Here is a 21,990-nt window from a genome sequence, read left to right as displayed (position 1 = left end):
TCCTGTTTCTAGCATTTTGTTTCCTGTTTCTAGCATTTTGTTTCCTGTTTCTCATACTTTCTATTTTAAAAGAATCTGCTCATGCATTTACCTGGTCGCTAAACTAGCTATCTAGCTAAACAACTAGATGCTTCCACACAATTAGTTTCTCATGATCCTCAATAATGTCAAGATTAAAGATTCCATATGCTATACTTTAATCTGTACTCGTTTTGTTAAAGCGCAGTACGACTATCATTGGTAATCGAAGAAGTTAGAATGTTAGGAATGTACAGATTGCTAGGTAGATTGCTAGGTTTAGCCTTTAGGTGCCACCAGAGCCGTCTTAAAGCAACTCTAATGGTAGAGTAAAATGGAAGTTGCCTTAAAGTGTCACATACATTTTTTTAGCTAACTCAACTTTAAGCCAAAACTCCCATAATGATTAGCCAATATACTTGTTGCTTGACTTGGTCCTACTTGAAATAAGATAGTTTTTTTTTTTTGTAGAGAAGAATATAGAAATTATTTACCAAAATTTCCACATGAGACCACATCTTTAGCTCAAGCAAATTAGCTTAGTTAAATTAGATTGGCTAGCAGATGAAATTTTAGCTACTCACTCCAATGGTTGGGCTAATTGCTTAACTTTTTTTTTATTTGCTAGCAAGTCCTAAAGCATCTCCAATGGTTGCAAAATAGGACTTGCTTGCAATTCATAAAAATTTCTAGCTAGTAGCACAACCATTAGAGTAAAACAAGCAATATAGCTTGAGTGAGCATTTGAGCAATGTTGCTCAAACAAGCTATATAGCTTGCTTTAAAAGTGGTGGGACCCATTTGTTAAATCACCAATGATATGCAAGAATAAGAGCTTTATTGACAAAGTGGGTCACATTCAAGCTAGAACTAGTTGTTGCTTGCCATTGGAATTTGGAGTAGTATGTAGCTTAAATTTATTGTAGCTTGAAAAGATGATGTGGCATGACAAGCATCACATACTCCCCATTGGAGTTGCTCTTAAACTCGAAGTCCCTGCTCTAATCTTAAATTCAAATTTGACTCTAGTCTTACATAATATTCTTACTTGAATCACCAAAATCTCAAACTACTTAAATAAATAAATTTCTAGTACGACTTTAAGTGCAAATGAGCAGAAGTCTGCTGCTCCACAAGTCCACTCTCTAGAAGAAGGAATAATTAACTATTAATTTGCGATCTTAGTTTTTTTTATACTTACAAAGAAGTAGAAAATATTATGTAATAACATATTAAAAAAAAATCCGTTTGAAATGAAAAAAAAAAAATATAGTGGCAAACTCAAAGATGCAAGATAATAGAGAATATGAGTTAGCTCAAGTGGGTAGAGCGCTTCCCCTTGGTCCCTGAGGTCAAGGGTTCGATCCTTACCTCAGCATTATGCTCGGGTATTTCCTTAGCATACTATGCATGCCTTACCAACCATTGTGTTGGTGTTAGGGCTGGCAAAAACTGACCCAACCTGATAACCCGACCTGAAACTGACCTGAAAATTCCGGGTTTGGGTTGAAATTTTCGACCTGAAAAAAAAATGGGTCGACCCAACCTGACCTGAAAATATAATGGGTTAGGTTCAGGTTGACCTTTTGAACCTGAAAATAACCCGAAATGACCTGATTTAAAAATAACTTATATTATGTTAGGTTAGCCCTTAGTCGGTTAGGTTATAATATTGGGCCAAGCCCAACTCACTTCAACCTGAAAACTCCGGCTTTATGTTGAAACTTAAACATGTTACATGTGCATCACCTTTTTGAATTAAGTTGGCAGTTTTTTTATCATTGGATATTTAGATTTTTATTTCAGGTCATTTTGGGTTGGTTTCGGGTCAACCCGAAAAATATAAGGTCGGGTTTGGGTTGAGATTTTCAACCTGAAATATAAATCAGGTCGGGTTTGGGTCAGGGGTAAGTGACCTGAAATACAAATCAGGTCAACCTGAAACTAATCCAACCCGACCTGATTGCCAGCCCTAGTTGGTGTTTCCTATAGGCTAGTAGTCTTTTAGGAGTTAGCCTTTGGATTGACTTAATTTCCTAATAATAAAAAAAATGCAAGATAATAATAATAATAATAACAATAATAATAATAATAATAATAATAATAATAATAATAATAATAATAATAATAATAATAATAATCTTGTTCAATTAAAAGAGTACCATCATTCCTGAAGCATATGAGGAGGATGTACAAAATTGAGAGTATTATGAAGAGGAGGGAGAAAGAACATAAAACCGGAATGAAAAAAAAAAAATTGATAAAAAGATACAAGAGAGAAGAGACTCCACTTTTACAAGAGGTATTGTACAAAGAGTATCTGTTCAGACATATAGACGAAGAATACAATGATTTCTCCCAAATTCTTCAACACTTTAGAGTGTTCGTCAGCATCTTTCTCTATATCATTGATACTCCTTGCTCAAACTTGTATGATTTGAATATGATTTTTTTATTTGTCTAAAAAAATCAAAAACTGGAAATTTTCTCTGCCATCGGTAGTATCTCAAGGATTGAGGAAGAATCAATCACAAAGAATGTTAATTGAGAGTTGAAAGGGGGAGGAGAGAGTATTATTAAATGAAAATGTTGGTTTTCGAGATAAATTAATGAGAAATTAGAGAATTGAGAATGAATTTGGAAAGTTCCAAAAAGATACACTTTCTCCGTTTCATATTACTCGCTACACTACTGTTTAATTCACGGACTCCTAAGCAATTTTTGGGAAGAGAGAGAGGTAGAAAGTACAAAGAAAAGGGACCCATGGGAGAGGAGAAAGATAGATAGAGTTTATTGCCCAAAAAGAAAGTGTAGCAAGTAATGTGAAACTTTCCATAATGGAAAGTGCAGCGAGTATTATGAAACTGAGAAAGTATATGAGAATTACAAGATTTAGGAGTAATTAGGGAAAAAGTTAGCGAGATATTGTGATCAGGATATTTACTCTCAGTATTTTGCGGTAGAAACAAAAAGATTTTCTTTCTGGAGGGAGAAAAGATTAGGCTGTAGAATGTAGAGTCCTAAAACATCTGAGACCCTATGCTATAAGTCTGTTTGCACGGGCCCACAACCGACCCTATGTGCCATATTGTTAATAATTTAATAAAATAGCGGTAAAATTACTCAAGATTTATAGAGTATAGATAGTGATCATCCGAGTTATATACGCATAAATCCATGTGAAAAAAGTGGGGGAATAAAACAATTTTACGACTTTTTAGTTATATACTTCCTCCGTTTTAAAATAGTTGCACCATTTACTTTTTTACTTTTGCCGAGACACTTTTTTAAATGTTAATATCTCTAATTGTTTATAAGTAAAAATTACAAAAAAGTTGATTTTTGAAAGCCTCATATTGAGACGAATTTAACAAGATCCTACTTGACTACATATTTACTTATATAATAGTGAGAGAATGCTTGTCAAAATTGGTTGATGAATAGTGACCAGATGCCAAATGGTGCAACTATTTTGAAGCGAAGGAAGTATTTCGTTTCTTTTGCGCGCCTATGTTTTTCTTGGTCTTTCTATGCGAGTAATGCAGCTCATGAGAATTGCCCATCACTTTGGTCATCAACTTGATTATGATGCAAAACTGTACCAATAGAATATGTAAATAGTCATATCAAGTTATAAGTATATAGAAGAAGAGAGAATGATCTTGTATATATTCAATCAGAGAAGAAAAGGAAATGAAAACTGAATCATCAGGAAGCTTAAACTTACCACATGATATTTATACAAGAGTGTAATAACCAACTTCTTGTTAGTTATGCTTGTTAGGCTAACTAACTAACTTTTATACAAGAAATAAATATATATGTAATAACTTATACACCCCCTTCAAGCTGGACTTGGAGGAGGACCAAGACCAAGCTTGGAACAAAGCAAATGATGCTGTGTAGAAGGAAGGGCTTTAGTCAAAACATCAGCTAACTAATGTGCACTAGAAACATGTGTTGTTGTCAAGAATCCAGCTGCAACTTGTTCACGAACATAGTGCATATCTCTTTTGAGATGTTTTATTTTCTCATGGAACATAGGGTTGTGAGCCAAGTCTTCTGCAGAACAATTATCACAATAGAATGTGATAGGCAAATGAGCATGAATCTTTAAATCTTCAAGTAAACCATGCAACCAAACCAATTCACTAGCTGCATTAGACATGCTTCTATACTCTGCCTCAGTAGAAGATTTACTCATTATTGATTGTTTCTTGGTTTTCCAAGAAACCAAATTTGATCCAAGGAAGACAGCATAAGTACTAAGTGATCTGCTGCTAAATACACATCTACTCCAGTTAGAATCACTATAAGCATGAATCTTTGAATCAACAGCTTGATCATAGTGTAAGCCATGATTTATAGTGCCTTGCAAGTATCTGACAACATGTATAGCAGCCTTCAGATGTGGTGCTCTATGAGCATGCATAAATTGACTCAAATGCTGAACAGCATATGACAAGTCAGGTCTAGTAAGAGCAATCTCCCTACTAATCTTCTATACACATCTGGTTCTGGCAGGAGTTCACCTTCTTCTGGAGAAAGTTTGAGACCAGTAGAGACAGGAGTTGCAACAGGTGAACAGTCTTCCATACCAATGTCAATAAGGATGTCTCTTATATATTTCTTCTGAGACATAAAAGTAACAGTAGGGGTCTTAGTAACTTCAACTCCCAAGAAATAATTTAAGGTACCCAAGTCTTTGGTGGGGAAGGCCACATCAAGAGCCTTTTTAACATTTTGAATCTGAGACAATGAAGTACCTGTGACTAACATGTCATCCACATATACTAAGACTATTAAAAATTCATCATCACATTCTCTAGTGAATAGAGAATAATCCTGTTTTGATTGAACAAAACCAAGAGACACTAGAAATCTTGTGAGCTCTTTGTTCCACTATCTACTAGCTTGTTTTAACCATAGAAAGATTTTTTTTAATATGCAAACTTGACCATCAGCGGCTTTGGAATACCCAGCAGGAGGAAGCATATATATTTTTTCATCCAAGAAACCATGCAAGAATGCATTATTCACATCACGCTGACATAAGGGCCATTGTTTAATTGTTGCCAAAGCAATAACAACCCTCACTGTAGCCAACTTAGCAACTGGTGAAAATGTTTGAGTGAAGTCCTGCCCTTCAACTTGTTAATAACCAATAGCAACCAATCTGGCCTTGTGCTTGTCAATACTACCATTAGGCTTCAATTTGGTTTTATAAACCCATTTTGAGCCTATTGCCTTCTTTCCTTTAGGAAGAGAAGTTAACTCCCATGTTTCATTATTTTCAAGAGCTTCCAGTTCTTTATTCATGGCAACAATCCAATCAGGGTCATTTTTTACTTGATTATAGTATTTGGGTTCAGTGATTAGACAAGAATTCACAACAAATGACTGTGATTCAGGAGAAGAAGAAGCAATGGTAGAAGTTTTATTGTGATGAGGCACATATGTGTTAACAAACTCAGTCATAAGGAATAATTTGTCTAGTATTGTGCCTTGTAATGGGTATAGTAGGAGTTTGAATAGAAGAAACAGGTGAATTAGGGGTAGAATCATGATCAGGTGTAGAATTAGAAAAATGAGAATTATTAAGTGGTAAAGAAAAAGAAGAAGAAGAATGTGAAGGTGAAGAAGGAGTAGGATGATTAGCAAGTTTAGAAGAAGTATCTAATATACTATCTTGTTTTGTGTGAAAAGAAACAAGATTAGGATGGTATGTAGGAAATGTAGGTTTTGTGGTATGATAAGGAAATGACTTTTCAAAGAAAATCAAATCTCTAGAAACAAAGATAACATGGGTTGTCATATCATACAGTTTGTAAGCCTTTTGCCCAGGTGGATACCCAAGAAACATGCATTTTCTTGCTCTGGAATCAAATTTATCTCTATTGAGATTTATGTTATAAGCATAACATAAGCAACCAAAACTTCTTAAGCCACTGTAATCAGGAACATGACCATATAGAATCTCATAGGGTGTCTTCCAAGAGAGAATCTTAACAAGAAGCCTACTGATTAAAAATGTAGCTGTTAACAAACACTCTCTCCATAACTTCTTAGGTATGTTAGCTTGAAATCTCAAGGCTCTAGACATTTCAAGGAGATGTCTATGTTTTCTCTCAACTCTACCATTCTGTTGAGGAACATAAGGCACACTTCTCTGAAGTAAAATTCATTAACTCCTGAATAAGTTCAAGCACTGTTCTGTCATAATTTCAGTTCCATTGTCACATCTAACTGTTTTTACACACTTAGCAAACTGTGTCTCTACCATTTTCAAGAAGTTACTAACAGTCACAGCAACTTGAAGCCTGTTGTGTAATAGAAATGTCTAAGTAGCCCTACTATGACCATCAACTATAGTGAGAAAATACTTAGCACCATTCAAAGCATTCACTCTATAAGGGCTCCATAAATCAATGTGTATTATCTCAAAACATTGATCAGCTCTGCTCTTACTAACAGGAAAAGGAAGTTTGTGTTGTTTAGAATGTAAGCATATAGAACAGTTATACTCATGTATATGTTTACAATCAAATCCAGGAATGTGTTGCATTTTAGACAAGGATAAATGTCCAAGTCTAGTATGTAATAAATGCAAATCATGATTAGGAGACTTTGCATTCTTTCTTCCTACTGCAGTCTTATTTGGTAACATACCAATACTAGAAGCAACATTGTTACATGTTGAAGAGATAGCAACACCTTTATTTATCTCACATATACTAGTGAAGAAGTAAAGACCTCCTTTACTTGTACCAGTTCCAAGAAGCTTCTGTTTAGAATGGTCCTGAAAAATAGCAAGCATCTTTGGTGAATTGAACCAAGATACCAACCTTCTCTATCAACTTACTAACAGAGAGTAAGTTATGTTTAAAACCATTCACCAACAACACATCATGTGTAACCATTTGATCATTTAAAATGACACTGCCAGCCATGTTCACAAGTCTATGAGATCCATCAGGCAATCCTACTTTGATCTCTTTCTTTAACCAATATTTATTAATCAACACCTTTTCATCAAACACCATGTGATCACATGCACCAGAATCAACTATCCATGTACAATAAAAAACATGCTTTGAAATATCATTGCAATAAACATTACCTGCAAAGCTTGCAAATGAGTTATTGCACACAAGAGTACTCTTTCCTTGCATCATCTTCATGACCTCCTGACAAATAGAGCTGAGCATTTCATAATCTACTTGTCCTCCGGTATTTCCAGATGACATATCCTCAGAATCCAAGGGAGAATTAGCTTGAGCAATATCAGAATTGACATGAACATTTGCAGCAAACTTTCTTCCTTTGATGTTGTTTGAACTAACTCCTCCTCTAACAGATTTTATGGCATTATACCATTCTGGATACCCAATGATCTTAAAACATTGGTCTATAGTATGACCTGATCCCTTGCAGTGGTCACAATTCTTGTCAAACTTTTCTTTCTTCTCTCTTCAGCACCTATTCCTCCTCCTCCTCCTCCTCCTCCTGGATTATACCTTTGTGCAGCCATTTCACTACTCTCACCTACATCCATAACACTGGATATTTCTTTCTGTTTTTCAATCTGTTGAGCTATAGAAAAGGGCTCTATTGATAGTAGGTAGAGGTTCCATAGATAGGAAGTTAGTTATAGTGCTATATATCAGAGCCACTATTTAATCCTAACAAGAACTGCATCAGCTTATCTTCTTCTTCAAGATCAGTTAGTTTCTTGAGGAAGAAACAAGTGCATTGATTAAGAGCTCCACAATGACAGGTAGAAAACAACCTTAATGACTTCAATTCATCCCAAAGCTTTTTAATCTTACCATAATAAGCAATTATAGTGAGATTTTCTTGCCTTAAGCCATCAATTTCTTTCTTCAATTGATATATTAATGGTCCATTAGACCGACCAAACCTCACTAGTAGAATAAATGCTATTTGCTGCGGTTAAAAAGTGCCCTATTGCTGCGGATTTGGGCGCGCAGCAATTAAGGGCGCAGCAATAGGTATTAATTATATTGCTGCGGTTTTTATGCTAAACCGCAGCAATATATTTATTTTAAATCAGATTTAGAAAGCATATTGCTGCGGTTTTTAGGTAAAATCGCAGCAATATGCTATATTTAATAATAAAAAATAGACATATTGCTGCGGTTTTTTAAGTAAAACCGCAGCAATAGAGTCTGAACAGGTAAAAAAAAATTTTTTTTTTTTTTTGCATTTGCCATCAAATTTGAAAGACAAAAATGTTAAAAGCAAATAAAACAACACTTATTGAAACTAATAACAAAAAATTATTATACAAAATTCAAAGACATAAAAAATTCAAATTGAAATATATTATTACAATATATTTAAGGCAGAATATAGAAAACCAAAATTATAGTAACTAAAAAAACAGCAAAAATATTTAAGGCAAATTATAAAAAACTAAAATCATACAACTCATCAAAAGTAGTATTCTGATACACAAATAATTACTAAAATATTATAAAAACAATTACAAAAATTGTGGCTGGACGAAATAATCAACAAACGCAAAAAACCTATCTAAAATAATAATAAAAAAACCAGATCTGAAATAATAACAAAAACGACAAAATACACAAATTAAATCTGAAAAAATCGAAATGAAAATCTTCGATCTTCGAGAATTGAACGACTCTTGGACTCTTCGATCTGAAAAAATCTTCGATCTGAAAATAAAAAGATCTTCGATCTGAAAAGGACGCAATATTAAAAAAAAACGAGAAACTGAATATCAAAATCAGAGTTGACAGAAGGCTTCAAGAACGACGAGAAAAAAACGAGAAATTGAATATCAAAATTGAATACCTGATGAAAACAAGATCTGAACGACGAAGGCTTCAAGCGCGAGGAACGACGAACGCTTCGACAGGAACGACGAGCGCGAGCTTCGAAGGGGCAAGTCTTCGATCTGAACGACGACCGAAGCTTCGCAGGAACGACGAGCCACTAGTAATGACGCAAACCAAGACACGCATCTCAAAAATCGAACACCTTACTCGCTTCGTCGGCTTCGTCGGGTCGCACAAAGTTGACAGAAGGCGAAGGAACACGTCTTCTTTTATGGGTAAGTGAGGGGCGCTAGAGAATAGAGAGGTTGAGAGAGATGAGAGAGAGAAGAGAGGGTTGAGAGAGATGAGAGAATGAGAGAGAGAAGAAGGGTGAGGCGCTGAGAGAGAAGGTGAGGGGCGCTGAGAGAGAAGATGAGGGGGCGCTGAGAGAAAAAACCCTAAGTGTAGGCGCGCTGAGAACCCGTCTTCTTTTATGGGTAAGTGAAAGCTAATATTGCTGCGGTTTCCTAATAGGACCGCAGCAATATATTAAAAAAATATTTTTTAATATATTGCTGCGGTCCTACGTGGAAACCGCAGCAATATTAGCTGTACAGGGCCCCACATGTTTTTAAAAAGGTAACCGTTAGACAATATTGCTGCGGTTTTGGGCGGGAACCGCAGCAATATTGTCAATTTCTATTTTTTTATTTTTTTTGCGTGTTATATTGCTGCGTATAGGTAGAACCGCAGCAATATCACCGCAGCAAATATCATTTATTCTACTAGTGCCTCTCATTCAGTTCTTGCCACAAATCATTAGAATTTGTTACATAAGCAAAATCATCCGCAATAGTTGGACTTATAGAGCTGAGAATCCAACTCATCACCATGTAATCAGATCTAGTCCATTTCTGATAATCTTTATCATTAACATCAGGCTTAGGTAAAGATCCAATGATGAATCCTTCCTTGTTCTTTGCAATAAGAGCACGTTTAACATTCATACTCCAACAACTAAAATTCGAACCAGAAAATGGAGTAGTACTAGAGATGAAGTAGGATTATCAGAATTCAAAATTAAAAGAGGATCCAGATTACCTCAATTGTTATTCTGTGAAGAATTCTGCATCATATTCACATTATTATTATGTGATTGCATTACATTTGTAATCACATTTGAATCATCTTCAGCCATTTTGATTTTTCAGAATTCAAAGAATTCAAATCAAGGATTTCAAATCAAGAAATTGTATAAAAGAAACAATTTCGATTAATCCAAAACAAACTAGATCAAGAAATCTCACAAGAGTTTTGATCTATTCAAGTAACTTTATGAATCGAATCAAGAAAATGAATCGAAAAAAACCTCAATCTCTTCGTGAGATTTCAGCTCTGATACCATATAGAAGAAGAAGAGAGAATGATCTTGTATATTATTCAATCAGAGAAGAGAAGAAAATGAAAACTGAATCATCAGGAAGCTTAAGCTTACCACCTGATATTTATACAAGAGTGTAATAACTTACTTCTTGTTAGTTATGTTTGTTAGGCTAACTAACTAACTTTATACAAGAAATAAATATATACTTCCTCCGTTTCTAAATAAGTGTAACATTTCTTGTTTTCACGTTTGCCAATGCATTATTTTAACCATTAATATCTTCAATTATCAATAAGTAAAAATTATAAAAAGTTGATATTAAAAAAATTCACATTCAGACGAATCTAACAAGATCCCACATGACTATGTTTTTCCTAAAATGTAAATCACCAAAGCTAATTAAAGTTTAAACTGTGAATAGTAAATACTATTCAAATGTTGCACTTATTTAGAAACAGAGGAAGTATGTAATAACTTATAAAGTATTATCAAAGCAAAACCTATGTTTTTAAAAAAAAAATTATTCTTCAGAATGAACATATGAGAGCATAAACTAAAGCTATTTATTAGAAATTATGAGAGGGATTACTGATGAAATAAATTATCCCTAGCTCGTTGTAGCTTAAAGTGTTGATAGGCTTTACGATGGAAACCTGTATGACCATGACATATCAATAGTATATAAAGCTATTTTTGAAACTTCAACCATTAAGATTCGGCTAGACTGATGTATTGTAAAGTATGCTCATGTGCTTGCTATGATTTTGGTTGGATAGGGCGAATCCGATTCGTATATCACTTTTCTCTATTTGGTTTTAGTCATATATTCATATGTACTTGTATGATTTTGTCACCTCGAACAAAATCATACATTAGTTAATTAACCTTATCTTAGATATTGGACCAATTTTACTTTAACGACAATAGTGACTCTTGCCAAATTTTGATTCAGGTCAAAACAAAATACCAAATTTGATATTATTATTTCAAGACACTTAATTTAATTCAGTTGAATTTTAACAAATCTGATCTCATCCAAAACTTGCTACGAACATATTGGAGCTAAGAGTGAAACCATAGAAAAAAAAAAGAAATTTGTATACTAGTCCATCCTTCTAATAATATAGTTTCTGTTTCTTTTTGCACGGTCTCCAACACGTATCTCGGACCATCAATTACTTTAGCTACGTGTTAATAGAAATTACAAAAAGTTGATATTAGAGTATGTACAATGGAGCTCTCTCCAGCTAATTCTCCAACTAGCTCTCCAAGGAGAGAAAAGATGGAGAGCTACCTCTTACCCAATAATAGGGCTATTGGATGTGTCTTGGGTATATATCCATGGAGACACTTTGCAAAGTGTCTCTTGGAAGAGATACTATTTGGGTTAAAGCAGAGATGGCTCTCCAACGTGTGGAGACCACAAAACCTAAACATATCATTGCAATTACTAAAGTTTTGTTTTCTTATTGCAACCATTTAATGATCTTTTTATAATAATTAAAAAAATGGTAATAATTACTATCTCAACAGCTATAATTTTTCTTTATCTATAAAATGAGCATAATATTCGATAAATTTCATACACAAAATCTACTATCTTTTATTTATTTATGAAATTAAAAATTAGCATTCAAAATTGATATTATTTTATAAAAAATCCATATTACATAAATTATGAAAAGATTTAAAATTTTATAATTATATATTTAATTTACATGAATAACTTTATATAACTTTGATCATAATATGAAATGAGGTTTATTGATTGACATGTGAACCACCAAATAGTGAAAATGTTAAATAGAAAGCTCTTTAAAGAGTTTTATTATTGCTGCCTATTTTTAGAGATGGAAAATGTTTAAGTAACCCTTAGGGTTGGCCACCCTGAGAGAGATAGAGAGAAAATAATAACTGTAATATCTTGAAGAGAAAGTGTCCTTATAACTAACGCATTTATTATACTTTCTCTTTATCTCTCACATGAGGGTTAATAACCCGTAGTTTTACTTTATCATTGTCTGTATATGATCTTATAAACTATACAATAAGATGTATCTAATAAAACCCCAATTTTCATATGAATATTTTGTATATAGTAATGAAAATATAGTCAAATATTTTAATATTTGATCATGAAAAATGAAACGATAGATATATTTTGGGAACAGGGGAGTGATAAAATAGAACCTGAAAAGGAAGAGAAACAAACAACACAAAATTCCATTTGGCCTTTTGGCCTTTGGCATCAATGCGCACTAAAGCAACAAACAATTGAAAACCCAGAAAAGAGGACAAAGCAAGATCTTCAGACCAATCTCACGTCTTTCCCGAAAAAAGCTTTATACCCTCCTCAATTTTCCTTAACCCTGAAGTTTTCTCTCTCCTTTTTAACATAAACTTTTAAACTCTCCTTAATCTCTCCCCTGCTTCTTTCTGTTCTTCAATGGCGGATGGAGGGTTATACACCAAGCCTCAACGGCTACTTTCTTCAACAACTAGCCAAAACAAAAAGAACCCAAGTAAGTTTTACTCTCATTTTCTGTTCAAAGCCATAATTATCACAATTTCCATTGTTATCATCCCATTTTTACCTTCAGAAGCCACTGATGTTGTCAGCCCATCTATTTTTTCAAGATGGTGGGAGCTTCTTCACTTAATTTTTGTGGGTATTGCTGTTTCTTATGGTTTATTTAGCCGTAAAAATAATGATTTAGAAGAAGAAAACAACTCTAAATTCGATCATGCTCAATCTTATATGTCTAGATTACTTCAAGTTCCTCCAGTTTTTGATGATGAAGTTGATAGCCCAACTGGGTCTGATGATAGTAATTTAAACAAGTTACAAACTTGGAGTTCACAATATTATAGAAATGAACCTGTGCTTGTTGTTGCTAAAGATAATTCTAGTGTGGATAAAAATTCTGGGGTTATTGAAAAACCCTTGTTGTTACCTGTTAGAAGTTTGAAATCCCGGGTTTCGGATCGAAACGATGTTGAATTGGATAACCGGGTGGATTCTAGGGTTCCTAGGGTTCATGTTAGATCCAATTCTAGTCCTAGTGCTGATGAGTTTTCAATTGATTCCAGAAGAGTTAGCAGAAATGATGTGAAATTGGGTAATGAGCAGGAATCTGGGGGTTCTAGGGGTTATACAAGATCAAATACAAGTTTAAGTTCTAAGAGGATTGGCAGAACTTATAGTGTGAATTCAGGGGCTTCGGCTCGTAATGATTTTGGGTTTGTTGATGGAGATGGTGAGGTTTCTAGATCATTGAGTAAGTCGAATTCGAGCTCGAATTTAAGGGGATTTTCGAGAATACCAAGGAGAACATTGAGTGAGGATTATGGAGGATTGGATGATGAAGATAAGGACGGACACGAGAAGAAAGTTGACGAAAGTGTTGTGCTTCCGTCTCCGATACCATGGCGATCAAGATCAGGGAGGATGCAAATAAAGAGTGAATCCCATGATTCTTCTTCGCATTCGCTCCCTGCATCACTTGAGGAGAGTGGGGCTGCTCAATTGTTGAGATCACAGTCCTCACTGTCATCCCCATCAAGTTCCTCATCTTGTTCACCTAAGAAACTCTCTCCTTCCCTGTCCTTATCATCGGAGTCCCTCGCTAAAAGTGTGGAAGATTTCGGGAGAAGAAAGGTTGTTTATAGTTCCCGTCTTCCACCACCTCCTCCTCCACCACCACCGCCACCACCAGCTCATAGATCACAGATTGTGAAATCAAATTCTAGTAAGGATAGCGGAGACACTTCCAGTCGTCACAAGGATTTAAAGCGAAGTGTATGGAGTGAACCACAAGGCATAGGCAGGGAAAATAGGGAGGAATTGTTGAGCAGAACAAATAAAGGGTTAGAATCGAAAGCTGATAGTTCATCTGTGGGGAAGTCTGTTCGAACTTTAAGAGGTAGTGAGATGATGTCAACAAGGAACACCCGAGATATTGAGGAAGAGGAAAGAAGATCAGAGGATATAGGATCAGACATGCCTGATAAGCCAGAGAGAAAAACTTCAGGGTACAATCCAATTTCAAAGGCTTCTTTCTCAGAATTCTCAAAGGAAACTCGGGATTACAATCCAATTTCAAAGGCTTCTTTCTCAGAATATCCAAAGGAAACTCGGGATTTTCTCGAACAGGTTTTGGTCGGAACTGATGATGAATCTGAAAGCGAGGATGAGGACTATGTTGAAGAACGAATGACAACTGCAAAGGTTGAGGAAGCACCTTCCGATAGTGTCGATGAGGGTCCTGATGTTGACAAGAAAGCTGATGAGTTCATTGCCAAATTCAGGGAGCAAATCAGGCTTCAGAGAATTGAGTCCATCAAGAGATCGACTGGACAACTTAAAAGAAACATTGTAAGGTAATAAAGGCTCAAGTTTTTCTAATTAACATTTGAACTTGGGTTTTTCTTGGGGGCTATATGTTTTAATTTTTAGTTATCACAGAGATTTACATTTTGGGTTGGGTATACGGTGTATAGAACTTTGCATAAATTACTTCAATTTATCAGCTATGACATGAGTAGTTTTCTGCTATAATTCTATATCACTTGGTTTTTCTTTGAACTTCGTTTTCTGCTAAGATGATCATTTCTGGTAATGCAATACACGGCCAATTAGTGAAATTTCATAGATTGATTAGTTTGTAATTATTTTATCGGTGATACATCAGTTTTCCCTGGTAAAGTTCTTGATTGGTTTATATACATTATACAGGAACAGCCAACTAATTCAGACTTTGAGCATTGAGCTTGAATTTCTAAAATGGAAAGAGATTAATAATAATTATAGTCTTGGTTGCTCTTGTTGAGTGAGAAGCTGGTATATTCGATTTGTTGAATTGTGAGTGAAAATACTCAAAATAATCTACCTTCAAAAGTTTCATGATCTATCATATGCATAGCTCTAGAAGAGTGTTAATATGTATACTTCTCCGCACATCTTAGATGTTTCAAACTTGCTAAAACACGAAGTATCTTTTATCTCTATGGACTACCAGCCACGAAGGTGTTGTAATGCACAAGCTATATTCTTTCACAAAATTTCTTCCCTTGGACGTGTTTCACTATTTCTGGTTGTGATTTTCCTCTTGGAGAATGTTTATTATACAATTATGTTTGTCGTATTGATTGTTTGTCTGATGATGAGCTCATACAAACTTCGAACATGGATGTTAGAGAGATGCTTCAAAGTTCAAGCCAACCTGCATAGTCGAACATTGTTCCGTTTCCATGTCAGTTTAGACTTCAAAGGGGGAAAGGTAGAACTCACTTTCTAAACAATTATGTATTACAGAGATGAAGTCGAACATTGTTCTGTTTCCATCTCAGCTTAGACTTCAAAGGGAGAAAGGTAGAACTTTCTCTTAGAAAGTGAGTCGTGGATACCTTCTTTGGAGAATAGGTAAGGCAAGTGACTAATACCTAAATATTGATTATGCTTTCTGAGCCAAAAATGAAATTTAATATAGGTTGTGTTGACTGCTGGAAATTTCTAGTCTGAAGGTTGATATATCAGAAGCTAGCAAGTTGAAGTATTTAATTGGTATGTGAAGTGTAACAATGTGAATGGAATTTCACTTTGAGCTGAAAGTAAATAGCAATGAGATTATCCTTTTCCGGATGCGATAGAATAACCTTATAACTGTGCCTTTTCTTATTCTTTGCTTAAGGCAAAAGCCTGTCAATATGAGTCACTAACTCTTGAAAAAGTACTCCATCTGGATCTGGTATAAAGGAATAATAATCTTCACATGTGGTTCTATTTGTAAGATGGTGAGCAAACCTAGCAACTAAGTCTACTCGGATCAATTCGGCTCAGATTCTTATTGATATCAAGGGTTTAGAAAGTTCATCATAATTCGACTTGCTCATAACAAATACTTCATGCATTTCTCGATAAGTGAAGCATAGATAAATGACACATAAACCAAGGCAGTTATAGAGAGAAAGTTGGAGACCACACTTAATAGAGAATGGACGACTTAAACCTCTTAGACTGATTACCCATAAACCATAATAAATACTTCATGCATTTCTCGATAAGTGAAACATAAAGAAAGGGCACATAAACCAAGGCAGCTAGAGAGAAAGTTGAAGACCACACTTAATAGAAAATGGACGACTTAATTAAATGAACCACTTAGACTAATTACCCATAAATCATCATGTATCCACAAGTCACCAGCAACTGTCATCCACCGCCAACACGACTAGTTCACCATCATCAACTAGCATTTTTGTGACAGCACAACCCACCGTAGAGAGAGAAAGAGAGAAGTAACATGTAGTTACACTGAATAAAGGAGAGCTCCGACGGCTAGGAATGAAAGTTATTCGGATAGAACCGAAATCCAATTCAATCCGAATCGGATTCAAATTTGTGTTCGGACTGGGATTTTTTAGAATGGATTGAGGTTAATTGGATCTAAAAAAATCCAATATAACCGAATAGTAATATACCTTCTATTATTTGATTCTGAATTAGGCTTAAGTGCTTAACTGATTTATTTCAAAAAAATCCCAGTGCTCAAGTGCTGCTCTTTGTTGTTGAACTGAATCTCTTGTGTGTTGTTGGACTAAACCTCATGTATTATGTTATGTGATGTTGTAATGAATTATGGCCTATAGTTTGTTATTAGTTTTACTAATGAACTAAGCGGTTTATAATGCATTATGAAATTGTAAATTATAAATCTAATAGGTTGTTATTGTCAGCTTGTCGTGCCGAATTTATTCTTAAAAAAAAGAGTTTAAAAAAGCAGATTTTTGGATCGGATCCAATTTATAGTTTGAAAACTCAGATTGGATTGGATTGGATTGGATTGGATTGGATCAGATTCAAACTCTAATTGGTTTGGATTCGGATTGGGAAATTGAAATCCAAATATTATTCGGATCGAATTGGATTAGGCGCAAATTCAAACCGTACACCGAACTTTCACCCCCTATCGGCAGCAACTTCGGCGAAGCTTTCATATGGCACAACCATGGCAAATAAGCTGAGAAGGGAAAGGGGGAGGAAGGTAGCTCAACAAAATGAAAATTAGATAGGAACGCTAGCTATTTTATATCTTCATAATTGGAGATTTTGCTTCATGGAGGTGGTAGTGGAGAAGCTTTCGATGCCGGTCCACCACCACCTCTACTGGAGTGGAAACTCATTCGTTGAGGAAGAGAGAGAAGAGTGGTGAATGGTGTTGGTTAATAGAGAATTGTGGGAGGTCGTTGCTATAGAAATTGTGGATGTGGCAATGGTGGACGGTGGAGATTGAATGAAGGATGGTGGATTGGCGGTGGGCAAGGTAATTTTTAAATGGTTGTGAGTTTTTGGGAGGGGGTTGAGGAGAGTGGAGAAGGAGGGTTTTTAGGGGGCGGTTGAGCCGTTGAGGAGAGCAAGTAAGTGGCAGGTGGGTCGTTTAAATTTTAAAAGAATATTAATTAAGTTTGTTATAAAGTTAATCATGGTCATTATATTACCATTTTAAACTTGGTGTCATTTATTGCGAAATTTTATTAAATGGAAATTTTGTCACTTATTAAGAAACGAAAAATGTATATATAACTAGAATCTAGTCCATTAAAATTAATATGATTTTTATATTATTTATATTTTGCACTAAGATGTAGAATTAATCAACGTAATGAACCCTTGTGTATTAACTCAAGTTGGAATTAATAAATGGAGTATAATACGAATTTGAGATCAATGGTGTTAAAGAAAAAATGACACCATAAAAATCCGAAGTTTGGTGGTATATTTTCATATTTATCTCAAGTTTATTTTTAGTTAATCCAAAGTTCCTAGCCTTTATTCTCATATTTAAATAACCTTATATATTTTATATGTAATTTCTTTTATTTATCATTTACTTCTATTTTGGCCTTATATTCTATCTCACCTTTCCTATATCTCTTCTCTACTCACCAGCTCGTCATAACTCTTGCTCTCATTCTCGCTCTCTCCTCCCACTCTTAATTTAGTGGGCTAGTGCCATGATAAAACCGACCACCATTTTCCTCAACCACTACAACAATTAACACCGACCTTAACAATTGAAATGAAAGTCGAATATTAAGAATTTTGAATGTGATATTAGGGATCAACCAATAATCGATTTCAAAATTGTGATGGATCCATGGCTGAAATTGATGAACTTCTTGATGCCACTAATGAAGATTTTGGTGAGTAAAGTGTCATTGCAAACAAGATAGAAAGGGGATCAAATTGTACTATGCTTTTACTTTCTATTCATAAGTTTTTTTTCTCGATAATTTTGGGTTTCATTTCATATGGAATGCCTCCAAAGGAGGGGAATTACATACAGAAGGTAATAGTTTAGCATGAACCAGTAGAGACAAAAACACTTATGGTCTGAGACCATTGTAGAAAACTAGACCACCATGCCTACAGGAAGTAGAATTTGAACCTAGCTGACATTAACATCACATCCACCCTAGAAACTCCATCCCTAGTGAGACCTTGCTTTGCAAGGGAGTCAACCAGCATATTAGATTCTCTTCCTTTATGACCAATCGAGATATTTAACCATTCAGACTTTGCATTATGAATGAAGTTAAGTTGAAAGCCAAGATTCCACGGACCACCCAAGGATTCATTACACCATCTCTCATCATTTTCAGAATCAGATTCAACAATAATAGGGGAGCCTTTATCTTGATGTTAGCCAAGGAGATTTGAATCGCACGAAATATGGCCAAGATTTCTGCACAGTTTATTTTGAGAGGAGAAATTGGGCTAGAAAACAAGCACATGAACCGGCCCATATGGTCCCTCAAGACAACTCCAATAGCACATATGCGGGGATGATTTAACGGATGCATCGACATTCCACTTTAGGCAACCAAATGACGGGGGACCATTGCAGCGAGGTGGCCATAGGGGAAGCAAAAAACAACAGCTCCGCTTGCAGCAGCCCATGCAAGACATTGAGGATTTTTTATATCATCATCGCAAGAGTAAGGGAAAGGGTCACCCCAACCCCTTATCCACCAACAAAGACGAACTAGACTATAATGAAAAAACTAGCCAGCCAAACTTTTTAAAAGAAAAGCACCTTTGAAGCGCCATTGATCAAAAGCGTCTCGCAGATTTGAAGGAAAAACCCAATGCAATTTCCAGATTTGTAACCAGCATGTCCATAGGGACCTCGCAAGAGCACAATGGAGGAACAGGTGATTATATTTTTCAGGATCTGCATTACATAACGCACATTGAGCTTCATTTTTGGGGATTACCTTATTGTTTTAAGTTTTAACCAACTCAACAGGTTACTCATTATTCAAGATCAATATCGAAAAAGTACCTCTGAACTTTGGATTAATTACAAACATATCAAACATGAGATTAATATAGGAACTAGGAAGACACTCAAACCTCGTAATTTATGCTGTCAATATTTCCAAATTTTGTTGTTTTTGAATTTTTAGGTGGGTTTATACATGGGCCATAATGGTTCCTTTTAGCAATTTCCAAGATTGAGAGCAAGTTCTGAAAGGAAAAGTATTGATGGTTGGAAAACTTCCAAGAACAAGTCCAATGATAACAAATCATTACAAAGTTGGTCTTATAAGAGTCACCTACTTTTAATTAAAAATTAAGCAATTACCCCAAGCTCATTATTGAGAAAAAACGTACCGCCTCTCTAAAAATGATAACTAGTTAAATCTATTTAGTAACCAGTCTAATTCATTCGGTAATCACATTCTTTAACTTATTTAGTGACTAGTTTAATCCATTACGTAAGATTGGCAGGTTATTTATTTGAAATTGTGTGCTTTAGTTCGACATTCAAAGGTAAATAAAGGAAGGGGAAGTGGACGACTAGGTTAATGCGAAATGTCTACTGATAGTGCTGGGTTATAGTAAGATGAAATGGACTTCTTAGAAATAAAAAATAAACTTGATTTTATTTAATTTTATATTAGAATTAAATTGTCTTTAGAATTAAATTGTCTTTTCTAATTTATGTTCTTTCATTAGCCTTCACGAAACAAGACCTAGGTAAGCAAAACATAAAAATTGCAACATTGAGGTTATAAACTTGAAGTTTAGCTCTATACAATTTATAAACCTACAAAAATTATGTGGGTAGGAAAGTGGATACTTCATTGTATATGAGTGATACACTGTAGAATTACTTAGCTCCATCAAGACCCTAAATTTTACAATGAGTAGATAGAATTTTTCTCCTATGGTGACTTTTACAAAATATACTTCCTCTGTTCGTAAATAAGTGTTACATTCACTTTTTTACGTAACTAAATACGCGTTTTCGGTCATTGATAACTTTAATTGCCCACATGTGCAAATGTTAAAAAGTTGATATTTTAAAAGTATACATTAAAATGAATTTATCAAAATCTCACTTGGCTATAGTTTTCTTTATATAATAGTAAGAAATAGAGTCAAAATTAATTGACGAATAGTATCAATTTACTCAACCTAACACTTATTTAGAGACAAAGAAAGTATTATAAGAACAAGATGAATACTCCTCTCAAGAACCAAATTAAGGGGAATCTGGAAGAGAGAGAGAAAGAGAAAAAGGTTGTATATGAACGACATAACAATAACGTTTATTTGGTTCTTCAGAGAAAAAGGTTGTATATGAACGATAGTAAGTTGTGAGATCAATTCTGACTTAACACGTATGGTTTAATAGGGCACTTTATTTTACTGGGAAATATGAAGATTGAACTGAACTAAAGTAAACTGAACTGAACTGAACAGAATAGAGAAACTGAATATAATTAAATTGAACTAAAATGAATTGAAAATAAATCCAAAAGCACAGGGCGTGAATAGTAATTGTGTTCTTGGGGTGGGACCTTCCTTGGATGCTTCTTCAAAGAGCTGGGATTAATGCTTCTTGGAGTATAAGTTTGAAACTGTAGATATGATTTGGGCCAGTTCTTTCTCCAAGTGATGAGAGGCCCAAACATTTATTGAGTACTTAATCATCAAAAATTACACTATGGGTCTTAGTTGCCCAGTTTATGGTAGGTATTTCTCCGTTTGCCTCAGCACCAGCCCAATAGCCAAGATTGTCTAACGTGCTGCTGGCCCTTTCCATTTACGAGTACCCTTTTTTAAGTTAAAAAGGCCAATGGGCTGGACGAAGTTGTACCCAATTTTGGATAACATTTCTCAAAACTTTAGCAACCAAAATAGTTGACATTCACTCCTAATAGATATAAACTGTCAAATATAGTGTTCCTCTGTAAAGAATCATTAAGATTTAAGGCATGTAAGATGTATAGTGTTTGGAAGAATTAGAAAGGACAATAAAGGAAAAGAAAATGTTGATAAACGAAGGAAAAGCATAATGGTTCGTTTACTCGAGAATGAGGAAGTAGAAGGGTGGTAAGCCTTGAAGGGCTTTGGGGTACATTGTTCGTATATTGTTCTTTGGTGCCTGTGAGAAAGAGTTGATGTAATTTAGCTTACCAAATTTCAAGTAAAAATAAAAATGATAGTCCATTCACTAAACTAATTTTGATATTTTTTGACTTATTATTCAAATAAATAAGATAAAAAAAGTTCAGAGAAAAATAAGTTATTCTCATATAATTTAATACAACTTAACACACAATTAAGATAGTTTCAGATAATATAATTTTAGATAGAATCAACTGAAGTGACCCTAAATTATATATAGGTTATGGAATTTACTATTTTATTATACTAAGATTTGCATTTACCTCTCTTCTAAACACATGTAGCACGATGATATTTCAATATTT

At 34.7% G+C, this 21,990-nt stretch overlaps 1 protein-coding gene across 1 annotated transcript; it reads left to right on the top strand.

The window, feature by feature from the left end:
• Window positions 1–12,391: 12,391 nt before the first annotated feature.
• LOC104892786 (formin-like protein 1) lies at window positions 12,392–14,791 on the top strand. Its single transcript, XM_010678787.3, has one exon. It carries the CDS (start codon window positions 12,653–12,655, stop codon window positions 14,588–14,590), a length of 1,938 nt encoding a protein of 645 aa, XP_010677089.2. The 5' UTR covers window positions 12,392–12,652; the 3' UTR covers window positions 14,591–14,791.
• The last annotated feature ends 7,199 nt before the right edge of the window (window positions 14,792–21,990 follow it).

The sequence above is a fragment of the Beta vulgaris genome, chromosome 5 (assembly GCF_026745355.1).
Source record: "Beta vulgaris subsp. vulgaris cultivar EL10 chromosome 5, EL10.2, whole genome shotgun sequence".
Classification (NCBI taxonomy): Eukaryota; Viridiplantae; Streptophyta; class Magnoliopsida; order Caryophyllales; family Amaranthaceae; genus Beta; species Beta vulgaris.
This window is presented reverse-complemented; position numbering and strand designations above follow the sequence as displayed.